The sequence below is a fragment of the Microtus pennsylvanicus genome, chromosome 6 (assembly GCF_037038515.1).
Source record: "Microtus pennsylvanicus isolate mMicPen1 chromosome 6, mMicPen1.hap1, whole genome shotgun sequence".
In the NCBI taxonomy this organism is placed as follows: Eukaryota; Metazoa; Chordata; class Mammalia; order Rodentia; family Cricetidae; genus Microtus; species Microtus pennsylvanicus.
This window is the reverse complement of record NC_134584.1, coordinates 51,648,076-51,662,254: the sequence shown is the minus strand read 5'-3', so window position 1 is coordinate 51,662,254 and position 14,179 is coordinate 51,648,076. Positions and strand designations below refer to the sequence as shown.

The following is a 14,179-nucleotide window of genomic DNA, read 5'->3' as shown; positions in this document are numbered from 1 at the left end:
TTGCCAGGTCTTTTTTTTTTTTTTGTATTTTATTTATTTATTATGTATACAATATTCTGTCTGTGTGTGTCTGGAGACCAGAAGAGGGCACCAGATCTCATTACAGATGGTTGTAAGCCACCATGTGGTTGCTGGGAATTGAACTCAGGACCTTTGGAAGAGCAGGCAATGCTCTTAACCGCTGAGCCATCTCTCCAGCCCCCCAGGGACCTCATTTGTCTATATAAAAATTATAAACTGAGCTGGAGAGAGGGCTCAACAGCTGCCAGCACTGGTGCTTTTCTAGAAGATCCAGAGTCAGTTCTTCGCACCCACATGACAGCTCACGACTGTCGGTAACTCCGGTTCCAGGGCATCTAATTCCCCTTCTGCCTTCTTTGCACACTTCATATACATGGCACAAAGACATATATGCAAGCAAATAGCCACACAACTAACAGCTCTGGGAAATACAAAAATAAAAGGGGGAGGAAATATTGGGGATTCAGTGGTACAGCACTTGCCTAGCAAGCACAAAGCCCTGGGTTTAGTACTTGGCTCTAGGGGGTATAGGGTGGGAGGGAAACCAGACACACATACTATATGGACAACAAAATAAAATTTACATACACAAAATTTAAAAAACAAACAAATCTTTTGTAAAAAGCACAAAATAACCACGTAGTGGTATTACACACCTTTAATCCGAGCAATCAGGAGGCAGAGGCAGGTGGATCTCTGTGAGTTCAAGGCCAGCATGGTCTACACAGAGTTCAACGACAGCCAGGGCTACACAAAGAAACCCTGTCTCAAAAAACTGATGGATGGATGGATGGATGGATGGATGGATGGATGGATGGATGGATGGGTACATAGGTAGGTAGACAGACACACACACATACATACATACATATATATATATATATATATATATATATACATACATACAATGATTATTTGAAAAAAATCAAAATCAAAAAATAATTCCCCAACCAATGTACTGTTGCTCAGTGTTCTAGTTCATTTTTTTTTAACTTATTTACTATTCTTAAAATTAACCATGGATGGTGCGGTATCTCAGCAGGTTAAAGAAAAAGTACCTGTCACACACATAGCATGACAACCTGAGTCTGATCACCAGAATCCATGATAAGATAAAGTGAAAGAACTGACTCAACAAAGTTGTCCCGACTACCACATATACCCTGTGGCTCATGTACACAGTCTCCTCTACATACATCATACACATACACAAGTACACAGAAATAAAAAAAAATATTTTTAGAAAAGTAACCGGCTATAGGTAGATGAGATAAACAAGGCTTTGATGTATAGGACAAAGCAGCTTGTGATCAGATACTTACAGACACTGCTGGAGAAAGTGTTATATTCCCTATGGAGACTTTTAGTTCATCCAAAGAAGCCATGGTGTGGTGCAGGTTATTTGGGTGCACAGGCTTGATCTCTATCCGGTACCTCTTTGGTTCTTCATCTTCAGAGTCAGAATCACTGGATGAGTAGAAGTGGTTCTCTTTGGTATGTGGGTATGAATTAAAGAATTTAGTTTAACCTACTAACTTATCATGGATAGCTAGCTGGTTTTCCACATATATATAAAAAAGAAGAGAGCCTTACAAGAATAACATATAGAGACAAGAATAAAACTACTAGCTTTAAGTAACAAAGCATGTAAAATGAAAAAGTCATATTTCAGTTAATTAGAACAGAAAAGGCTTTAAGTAGTACACTAATTCTATAGCTATGCTATCAACAAATCCACTAACAACACCCAGATCATAAAAGGATATCATTCTGATTTGTTTCTGGTTTAATACTATAACCTTCTTCATCTACATCAGGAATATTCTAGGAAAAAAATTGTAAAGAGTTAATATAATGACAATGCCAATATTCAGACACTAAAGATTAACAAACAATTATAGTCTAAGATATTGCTAGAGAGCCAGGTGTGGTGTGCACACCTTTAACCCTATTAATCCTAGTCTTAGGAGGCAGAGGGGGAATCTCTGAGTTCCAGGCCAGCATAGTCTACAGAGTAAATTCCAGGACAGACAGAGCTTTTTCAAAAACACCAACAACAAAAAATAAATAAATAAAAATAAAAAAGAAAGAAAACTAAATCATTTAATCAAATACCAAGAAATACATCTCTTCAGTTATTAATTAGCTTCAAATCATAATCCATGCCTCAAAAATCTGAAGAAAAACCTGCACTATGCAATAAGAGTCATAATTCATAATTTCAGAGCAAGAAACTGCCAAGGTTGGGGCTGGAGAGATGGCTCAGAGGTTAAGAGCATTGCCTGCTCTTCCAAAGGTCCTGAGTTCAATTCCCAGCAACCACATGGTGGCTCACAACCATCTATAATGAGGTCTGGTGCCCTCTTCTGGCCTGCAGGCATACACACAGAAAGAATATTGTATACACAGTAAATAAATAAATATTAAAAAAAAAAAAAAGAAACTGCCAAGGTGGGGTACAAGACATGATTCAATGGTTAAGAAAACATACTGTTTGACTAGAAGACCTCAATCTGGTTCCCAACATCCACATCAGGCAGTTTACAACTTCCTCTAACTCCAACTCAAGAGGATCTGACACCCTAGTCTCACATCTGAGGGCATATACATGCATAAATTCCCATACAGATAGATATATATGCACGCACACACACACAAAATTAATTTTTAAAATGAATGTTTAAAAAAAGAGAAACGGGGAGGGAAATAGGAGGCTGGGAGGAGGCGGAAATTTTTTTTCAATAAAAATAATAATAATAATTAAAAAAAAAGAGAAACAGCCAAGGTGAAAGTCCATTCAGAATGCTCAAGATTAACATTACTGTTAAAATAAGGAATAGGTGACTTTTAAAAACCTATGGTCAGGCTAAATAGTCTCTCAATGCCATAAGAAGCTATATGAAAATATAAGACACAGTGCTTCTTTAGAGCAGATTAAAGTCTTGGCTAGCCAATGAACAACCTAATATATTGAATCAGTATTAAAAAATAAAAAAATCACCATGTGCATCCAGGGAAGATAAAACAAAACCCATTGAATCTAAGTCTTATCAAAACTACAGAACTTAAAATAAAAAAAAGAAAAAGAAAATAAAAGAATTAAAAAAATAAAATAAAAACTACAGAACTAAGTGGAAATTTATATAACACAGAGAAGTGAAACAATTTACTATGGTAATGCAGTCAGCAAAATCCAGGCTATAGGAAACTACAAAGCACTTAGTCTCTTCAGCAAATAACTAGAAAGTTAAACAGAGGGAGAGCAGGAGACAGAGACAGAATTGCTCATGAAGACAGACTAGACATTCTAAAAAACTCAAATTGCAATAAAGCATTAGAAGACAATAATACAACTACATATAGGCTGAAAAGCCATTTTCTAAATGGTGGCTTCTGGATCTACCTGCAGATAGTAACTATAAAGTGTGGTGGAAACATATAAAACTATCTGAAGGTAGTGAAGAGGAACTCAGGGAAAGCATTAAAAAGCTCTAAATGATTCATCCAATTTCAATTTCAAAAAAAATTAAAAAGACATTTGTACTCCTAGGTTTACTGCAGTGCTAGTTTCAATAGACAGACATGGAATTAAGCATGGTACCCATCAGCAGAAGGATGGGTAAATAAAACACAATACACAGACACAGTGGAATAGCATTCAGCAACAGACTTAAAAACAATGAATCTTATCACATGCAGCTACAGAGAACAGGTCGAAGGAAATTATGCTAAATGATTTATCAGACATAGAAAGACAAATATTTAATATTTTTATTTAATGTGTAGAAGCTAAAAAAATAATATTTGAGAAATAATTCACTGGCCTAAGCCAATGACTCTAATCTGCTCTTAGACTCTGTATACACATACTAAAAATATCAAATGATATCTTAAAAGTATGTATGATTATTTTATCAACTAAAAACAATATATTTCAAAAATTTTAATGAAATACATTTTACTAATAAATGAAAAAACATATTTACTACTATAATTAATTAAAGATACTGGCAGAACAAATGAAATATACTTGATTCAATGATGCAATGTTTATAATAAAGTCAATGCAAATTTGAATAGATTGAAAGAAAAGGATAGAAAAACAATACAACATACAAACAAAAAATAAGAAAGGCTAAAGTGGCTATCTTAATATTGGATTTCAGAAATAAAATTATCAACCATAAATAGTTGTCTATATAAAAACCTGTTCACACTGTACACAGAAATTTTCTTTTTTCTTTCTTTCTTCTTCTTTTTTTTTTTTTTCTGAGACAGGGTTTCTCTGTGTACCTTTGGAGATCACTCTGTAGACCAGGCTGACCTCAAACTCAGAGATCTGCCTGCTCTCACTCCCAAGTGCTGGGATTAAAGGCATGCGCCACCACTGCCTGGCTAGAAAGCTTATTTCTAGCAGTACAAAACAAGGAGGGCGGGGGACCAAAATAACATATAAAGAAATCAATTTATTATGCCTACAACCTGGATGAACCCTCTGAGAACTAGGTAGAGTGAAAAGCCAATCTGCAAAGGTTACTTAATGTAATCCCCTTTATATAACTGTATAAGATAGGTTCTTTTTTTTTAAAAAAAAAAGGCATGGTGTTGGAGAAATGGGTCAGTGGCTAAGAGCATCTCCTGCTCTTCCAGAGAACCCAAGTTTAGTGTCTTGGTCACTCCAAGAGGGCATCAGAGACCCTGTTCTGACTGCTGCTAAAGCATCTACATACATAAGGCAAACCCAGACAAATACACACACACTTAAAAGACAACAACAAAACTGAGTTAGTTACTTAAGTTTTACAAATGCTGGAAATACTCAGAATGTTAATGCTAATAAAAACATACAGATAACATGACATATCTTCATTCAACCCATGGTTTCTATACTTCGGCTCTCACTACTGGAATGAAGTATTTTGTCATTAACAATTTCGAAGAACAGAACACTTTAAAATATAGTTGTGGTAGTAATGGTTTCTAAAAGAGCACTGTGGCCAGGTGTGGCAGCCCACACCTTTGATACCAGCACCCCTGAAGTCGGATCTCTGAGTTCAAGGCCAGCCTGATCTCCAGAGTTCCAGGACTGCCAGAGTTATGAAGAGAAACACTGTCTGAGCAGAGGGGGAACAAAACAAAACAAAAAACATTACACACACCTGTAATCTTAGCACTAGGGAATATGAGGCAAAACTGTGAAACCAACCAACCAATCAAACAAGGTAAATATACTATGAGGGAGCTTAAGAGTCAATGCAAAGTTTCATAATCTCTGCTTGGGGACCATGGCCCCAAGAAAGTAATATACTCCTGAAGCAACCCCGGAAAGATGTAGGACATCAAATGAACACTATTTTACCTATAAAACAGCTTATTGATGTTTTAAAAAAAATAAATAGAAGAGCCAGACACACGCCTTTAATCCCAGCACTTGGAAGGCAAAGGCAGGTTTATCTCTGTGAGTTTGAGGCCAGACTGAAATTTACCAAAGTAAATTTCAGAACAGCTAGAGCTATGTACAGAGTCTTAAAATAAAATAACTAGAAGATAAGGCCATGAACAGCTCATATGTAAGTAACAACAACTGGCCATAAACAAATGAAGCAACAAAACAATAAGTATCCTCTCCTGCCTGTAATCGGGGTAGTTATTCTGTCCAAATAACCAACTACAATTACTTTTTGACAGGTTTTATTTTTGGTATCACTTAAGAGATCACACTTAGTTTTAATAAATTCTTTCCATATTAAAAGATATATAGATCAACCTAATTCTTTTTAAACTGCCTATATAAAAATTTACTTAACAAGTTCTTGTTTGTTGAGTATTTTCCTAATGTTTTAACATAAAATCTGAAAAATAAAAACATATCTATCCCCTCTTCAGTTTCTATAATGCATGTACCTCAATCAAGAGGATGTGTGTACATACTGTAGATATTTACAGATTTTATATGAATACAGTCATAATAGTAAATACTGAGCAAAAAGCTATTAGCTTAAAAATAACATATACTTCTTATTTGGAGAGATACTGCCAAATTATCCAGAAAACAGACTGCCCCAATTTATATCTAATGCATATATATATAATGCATATACAATGGCATGTGTATATAAACATTTCTGCTATTATGAAAACTGCCTGTTTAATTAATTTTGCATCATCTCTAAATGATATTCATTAAGGTTATTCACTACTTAAAGAAAACTGCTTTGCTTCTACCTATATCCTTGTCCTGAGAAACAATTGCTTAGTTAGCAAGCTAATTTATACATAAAAAAAATTAAAGTTCCTTTGTTGTTAGTATCCTTTAATATGCTCTCTCAATATGGTGATACAAAACCCTTACGGTACTTTTTTCTAACTTAACAAATTTTTTATTTCTACAATCAAATTTACCAATCTCTTCTTCCATGGTATTAGAACATCATATTCTCATTAGACTTTTCTTAAAGACTGATAATTATACTATAAAATTGGATAATGACCTTTGTGTCACCTAGCTGAAACAATTAAAAAGTTAAGAGAATATATATTATATATTACATATATATAATATATTATATATATAATATTTATTGAGCCCTACATTTTTATTGAGCTCTACATTTTTCTCGGCTCTCCTCCCTTCCTTTCTCCTCTTCTTCTATCCGCTCCCATGGTCCCCATGCTCCCAATTTACTCAGGAGATCCTGTCTTTTTCTATTTCTCATGTGCATTAGATCCATATATGTCTCTCTTAGGGTCCTCACTGTTGTCTAGGTTCTCTAGGATTGTGAATCGTAGGCTGGTTTTCTTAGCTTTATGTTTAAAAAACATTTATGAGTGAGTACATATGATAATTGTCTTTTTGGGTGTGGATTACCTCACTCAAAATGATGTTTAAGATAGGTCTAACTAAAGGTCTAACTAAAATTTGTAACCATCAAACAGTATAAATAACTTCAAAATAAATACATGATGAAAGCTATAGTAAATATCAAACACACCTGCTAACTTCATTAATCAGTTAAGCGTCTCTGGTGATTTTTCACTCTTTAATTTTAACATACATTTCTAAAATATCTGTTAGTTTTATTTGTGTGTATGTCAGTGTGCCTGCATGAGTTTATGTGAACCATGTGTGTGCAGATGAAGAGGAGGCCTGAGGGCACAGGATACCTTAGAACTGGAGTTTCAGACAGTTGTGAAGTTATCTGAAGTTGGGGCTAGGAACCAAATACAGGTCTTTTGTGAGAGCAGTACATGCTCTGAACCACTGAGCTATATTATATCTCCAACATCAATTTTCAAATAAGGCTATTAATAAACCACAGCTTTCTTACTTAAAAGCTCAAATACAAAATACTAGTCTATCAACATTACATAAGAGATAGTGTTTTATCAAAATACTTTCATTTCTTTGTTACACTATATCATTTAAGATTAAAATGTTTTGAAGCATATAAAGAAACCAAAAAACACAGACTACTCAAACTCCTGCACTAATCAACACAATCAGTGTCTAATAATAACTACATCTATTACACATTACCTACAGCATTTCGTAAATCTATTCGTGCATTAAGCCCACTGGGAGCTTAACTTGTTAACTACTTTAATTACTTATAAAAAGCACATATAAGCACATATAACCAAGAAATAGAAACGAATCTTAAACACACACACACAAACACAACAAAAACAGTGACCATAATTGTTGTTGCTATACTTTCTAAAATGATGTCTTAAACCAGATACATGACAGGTAAAAATATCTTTTAAGATGGGCAATGGTGGCACGTGCCTTTAATCCCAGCACTCAGGAGGTAGAGGCAGGTGGATCTCTGTGAGTTTGAGACCAGCTTTGTCTACAGAGAGAGTTCCAGGACAGCCAGGGCTACATAGAAAATCCCTGTCTTGGAAAAAAAAAAAAAAGAAGAAGAGGAGGAGGAAGAGGAAGAGAAGGATGAGGAAGAGGAGGAGGAGGAGGAAGACAAGGAGGAGGAGGAAGAAGAGAAGAAGAAGAAGAAGAAGAAGAAGAAGAAGAAGAAGAAGAAGAAGAAGAAGAAGAAGAAGAAGAAGAAGAAGAAGAAGAAAGAAAAAATAGACCACCTTTAAAAATAAAAAACAAATACAAAACCTAAGTTATAAGGTGAAGAGACAGAAATCTTTAATAAATAAATAAATTTTAAAAAAAGTTTCTCATTTGTGAGGGATGAGACGGTGCCACACAAATTTTAAAAGTAAAATCCGTTTCTCACAGTGAGAAGTGTTTTCAGTTTAGCAGAAAAGTATACTATAATGTAAAACTGAGATGCATCTTTGTAATAATTTGGGCAGCAAATTATTACGTGGTATTTTTCTTTGAAGACTGATTTAAAAAGTCAAATATGTCTTTTCTAATGAAAATACTTTAAATTGTCTGTAATAAAATTAAAATTACTTACAAGTGAATCTGCGTCAGGACATTCCCTGTTTTTAAAAAAAGACAAAAAAATAAAGTATTGCAAGATTCAATTATTAAAACTATCTGATAATTAGATCATATTTAGGATATCTTAATAGTTAAATAAAATATAGATTTTGTTTGAATTTTACAAAAATATACTGAGAAGCAAAGTCATGAAGATTAAAATAGTATCAATTTATTTTAAAATTTTAAAATTCAAAAGTGGACATTCTCATCTCAAAAATAGCTGTTAAACATGAACAGCTCACACATAATCTAAAATGCTTGTAGGTGTACTTCTTTTCTAGGAACATACTCACTCAGTGTGATAACAAAGCTGTCTACTCTACAGGGCTGTCTAGCAGTAGACATTTTTAAAACTTTGTTGAGGGGGAGAGACCATAGGACAACCTGCAGAACCGGCTTCCATTTTTCTACATGAGGGTCCTGGGCACATCAGCTTTTGTCTAAAATATCTTCAAATTTTAACATAGTAAACGAGAAAAAGTTATCATGAACTAAAATCAGAGAAATTTGTGAATCTAATCATTTAAAAGGTTTTTTCTTCCTCCAGTTTAGACATACATTTTGAATACTTTCAAAAGGACCTTTTCTTTTCAAAATCAAAGCAATTCGTAGTCACTCAGAAACAATGAAAAGGATTTGGGCGATATTTAAAATACTTACACAGACTCTGCATCCTTTTCCTTCTTAATTATTCCAGGCAAAGCAAAAGTCTTTCTTTTCCTTGGTTTTATGCCTTTAACATAAATACACATTGTAATAGAAATGTAACTGTTCTTGATAAGGATATAAAGCACAAAAACTCAGACAAATTTTTTGTGACAAGCAAACTTTGGATGAAAGAAATAAAAGCATCTTCTGGAGTGGTGGTGTACACCTATAATCCTAGCCCTTTGGAAGCTGGAGCAGGAGGGTTTTAAGTTTGTTGGTAGCCTAGGATACATGGCAAAACTCTTTTATCCCCAAAATCCTAATAAATGAATGAATAGATGGATGAATCAATGAGCAAACAAATGACATAAAAAGCATCAATTAGTAAAGCCTTCAACTTATATTCAGAGTCTGTTTCGACTTTTATGTAATGCAATATGGTTCATTAAAGGGTTACAGAATATTCACTTAAAGAAATTCTCTTCTTCTGGTAAATATTCCCTCAGTAACTTCAGGTAAAATGAGCATATGAAGATATATTAAAACTCAAAAAAAAAAAAATTGGCACACACTTTAATCCCAGCACTTGTGAAGCAGAGGCAGGTGGATCTCTATGAGTTTGAGGCCAGCCTGGTCTACAGAGTGAGTTCCAGGCCAGCAAAGCTGTTATACAGGGGTAAAAAGTACGTAATTCATTGCATGTATTTTTAAAAGTATTATGTTAGGTTACATGGGTGGCTCACTAGTAGAGTACAAGCTAGATCCTGGGTTCAGTATCTGAGACCATTAAATATACGTGCTTTAGCACTGTGCTATAACATCAATAGAAAGCAGTCCCTTTCTATCTGCTCAACAAGCAGAAGACACTAGTTCCCATATAGTTATAGTTAGTATATTACAAGCAGTCACCTTACCTTCAACTGCACTAGCAGGGTCACATTCTTCAAATTCAATAAGGCCTGGGTAGAAAAGAAAAACTTGCTTTAAAAAATAATTATCAGAAAAACTATTTTAACTTTGATAATTTAATTGGACATTCCAAATTTTTTATTTATGGACTATATGTGTCTTTCTATTTTGAGCACAGGTACACATGTGGAAGACAGGGGTTTGTTCTTTCCATTTTGCTGAGGAAGAGCCTCCATATATCTTCTGTACTTTGTTCTCCAGGTTGGCTTGAGAGAATAAATACTCATGCACACCACTGCATAAGCTTTCTATTCAGGTTGTCAGGCTTGAGCTGCAAGTGCTTCTAGCTGCTAAGTCATCTCACCAGACTGACAAGATACTCTTTATAAATCATGCTATAACATGAGATGTTATTGTATAGGTGAAAAGAGTGAGAGAGCTGGCAGTTACATACAGAGGTCAGAGAACAACTTTCAGGAACTGCTTCTTCCACCCTGGTCCCAAAGATCAAATTCAGGTTGCCAGGCTTGTATATTTTTACCTGCTGAGCCATCTCACTGGGCCTCAGTAATCATTTTTTAAAATATTTATTTGATTATGTGTGAGTATCTGCATGTGTGGATATATACCACAGACATGCCTGGGAGCCTGAGGAATCCAGAAGACGGTGTCAGACCCCCCTGGAATTGGAGTTACAGACAGTTATGAGCTGCCACATGGGTGCTGGAAACAAAATTCAGGTCATCTGAAAGAGCAGCAAGTGCTCTTAACTACTGAGCCATCTCTCCAGTCCCTCAGTAATAATTCTTGATTAAATAATTCTAACTAAAAACAAAACAAACAAACAAAAAAAAAAACAGAGAGAGAGGAGGAGAACTGACTTCAATAAGTTTTTCTCTTACCTCCACAAGTACACCATGAGGTACATGCCCTCCCAATAAATGAATGTAAATTAAAAACTGAGACTACTAATACAGTACTTTACCAGAAACTCTTTCTAAGTTATACCACAGAACACACATAGTTTCTGCTTTCAAGGACCTTGCAGCACCGTTACTAGAGAAAATAAGTAGTAAGAGGCAGGCACCGAATCCTTGGCTATGTTCATGGGAAAGGAGAAAAACACAGAAAATTGTACTAGAAGACAAGCTTGGCACCTTATCTGTCCCATTCTTTATTCTATCAATTTCTAGAATTATGCTTAGGAAACACTGTCTTCAGTTACATAAATAATTACACCCTCATTAAGGTGGTCACCCTAGGACCAAAAATCCCAATCTCTAATTGTATTAGAAGGCCAAGATATTTTAAGTGCAGTTTACAGGCAATGGAAAGATTTGTTTGAGACAGGGTCTTAACTATGTAGCTCTGACTGAGCTGAAACTCACTATATAGACCAGCCTGGCTTCGCCTATCAAATGATGAGATTAAAGGTGTGCACCACACATCTCACCTAGACACATAACCTGGCAGGGTGGTATGATAGAAAAATAAATTTAGTGCTACTAACAAGGATGGATATACTGCAGAATAAGAAATGATAAAGCAAACTCAGACAGAAATTAATTAAAATAGCCCTAAAATAACAGAGCTGCAGACTAGCTTTACATGTCATAGATTAAGAAATGTTTCATATATGAAGTAATAAACTGTTTACGTGATAGTAAAAGCAACAAATGGCCTGAATTATTCTCCTTCTAAAATACTTCAGTTAAAAGTCACACTAAAAATTATCTCTCTCCCTGTGTTAGCTGTCATTTGTAATATTTAAGATTATAAAAGTCCAGTGTATTTTATGAAATAATGTATGAGTGGCAACTGATATAACCTTCATTATTAAGAAATTTATAGAGACTGACTTAAAGAGATAATGATAGGTTTCCTTCCTTGTTCTTCTGAGATGTTACACTTAACTATGTGCTAACTGATGACCAGAGTTCTTGTTAATGACTTAATACAAAATATTTCTCTAAAAACAGACTAAATGTTCCCTCTCCCTTATCACAAATCTAAAGTTTCTTTTTCTTTAGTTCTTGTTTTTCTTCAAATCAGATTACCACTGCTTATTCCCAGAAACTAAAATAGTTCACAAAAAGAGCTGATAAGGTCCTAACCAATTAACTATTTACCTCTTCATTTCTACATAAATATTCTATAACATGTGACTAAGAAAAGTTTTATCACTTATACTCACAATAGCCTTAAAAGGTCAAAGAAATTAAAGAGATTATGTAAACGCACACTACAGACCTGGAAACTGGGCAATCACTTAATAAAAGGACTTAGGGCTTGTCTTAGAATCGTTTAGAGATCTGCTAACATTACAATGAGATGAAAACAGACAGGAAGATAAATAAAGGTAAGGAACTAAAGTATGCCCATCATATAATCAGCTTTTTTGGCCTATAAATTACAAAGAGAAAATCTATCAACCCAATGAATTCACACAAACTAATTTGGATCAGAATCTTTAAGAAATATTACAAAAGGAAAAACAAACTCATTAATCTTGAATCACCAAAATGTTTTGTTAAATGAGGTTGAATATGAAGTATGTAACTAACAATTCACAGTATTCTGAAATTAATCCTAAATCTCAAGTCATCAACAACAAATTTACAACTCTCACATTATAAACTGCCTTAAGGGGCCGGAGAGAAGCTTGGCGGTTAAGAGCACTTAGGTTCTTGCAAAAACCTGGGTTCAGTTCCTACCACCCTCATGGTGGCTCACAATCCTATTATTCCAATTCCAGTACATCTGATTGCATATAATTTAATGCTACAGTTTCTCAATAGTCAATGAAAGCTAAATGAGATGAGGAACATTAACTAAAATAAAATGAATTAAAAAATAGTCCCCAAAATAGAGCAGTAAAAACAAAATTTCTAAGGTGACACATTTGTAATTATTTTTTTCTTAAATGGAGCTCTCTATTTTTAAGATATTATTTATCATTATGTACACAGTGTTCTGCCTGCATGTATACCTGCAGGCCAGAAAAGGGCACCATATCTCATTACAGATGGTTGTGAGTCACAATGTGGTTGTTGGGAATTGAACTCAGGACCTCTGGAACAGCAGTCAGTATTCTTAACCGCTGAGCCATCCATCTCTCCAGTCTCCCACATTTGTAATTTAAAAAAAAATCTTATTATAGTCGTAATTTGAGCATCCTTCATAATTAACAAAGTTCTGTGACTTTTATTTATTTATTTTTTTGGCATTCACCTATTTTCTTTGACGTACCCAAATATTTAAATTTTTTGTTATTGCTGTTTTGGCTGTTAAAATTATGTATTTTGGACCAGGCATTGAGGCACATATGCCTTTATCCCCAGCATTTAGAGGCAGAGACAGGCAGATCTCTTGAGTTCGAGGCCAGCCAGGTCTACATAATAGAGTTCTAGCTCAGCCAAAGCTACATACTGCCTCAAAAAGAGAACAGACAAAACAAAACACTGTTATTTTTAGGTATAGTGGCACATACTTGTAGTCTTACCACTTTAGAAAGCTGAGGAAGAATTATCTGTAATTTGAGGCCAGCCTGGGCTGTATACAATAAAAGCCTATCTCAAAAGTTAACTAATTGAAAGTAAAATTAATACAGCTGAGGTGGCAAAGCCCTTTAACCCCAAGACTCTAGATGCAGAGGCATGCAGATCTCTAAATGGGAGTCCAGCCTACTCAGCAAGGAAAACCCCAGGCTAGTCAGGGCTATATAACTAAACCTTGTCTCAAAATAGAATAAAATAAAAATTAGAAATAATAATGGCTAGTGAGTGAAATGGCTAGGCAGGTAAAGGCTTGCTGTCAAGCCTGAACATCACAAGACAGAAGCAGAGAATCAACTCCCTCAAGTTGTACATACATACACATAAATGAATGTAAAATTACAAGATTTATACATCTTTATTTTCAAAACAGTTTTGTATTATTTATCCAAACATTTTCAATACCTGTATGAACTCCAATAAACTGATTTTCTTCTTTGGGTAACAATGCATTTCATTACTTAAAATACTTGCTCAAGTCATTCTAGCTATGACCACTGGGGGCTTTTCTAGTTGGTTTTCTAGTTGTCTGGTTTTTCAAGAAAGGGTTTCTCTACATAACCCTGGCTATCCTGGAACTCACTCT

General features: G+C 34.7%; 1 protein-coding gene across 3 annotated transcripts in view; it reads right to left on the bottom strand.

Annotated features, from left to right (window-relative positions):
* The window catches only part of Fcho2 (FCH and mu domain containing endocytic adaptor 2), a 98,724-nt gene that overhangs the window by 38,994 nt on the left and 45,551 nt on the right, over positions 1-14,179 (bottom strand). For all 3 annotated transcript variants that reach the window (XM_075976238.1, XM_075976235.1, XM_075976236.1), the window contains 5 exons: positions 10,045-10,089; positions 9,143-9,215; positions 8,454-8,478; positions 1,788-1,845; positions 1,344-1,519 (listed from right to left, as the gene is read on the bottom strand). In XM_075976238.1, coding sequence (XP_075832353.1) covers positions 1,344-1,519; positions 1,788-1,845; positions 8,454-8,478; positions 9,143-9,215; positions 10,045-10,089 — 377 coding nt within the window. The remainder of the gene's footprint in view (positions 1-1,343; positions 1,520-1,787; positions 1,846-8,453; positions 8,479-9,142; positions 9,216-10,044; positions 10,090-14,179) is intronic.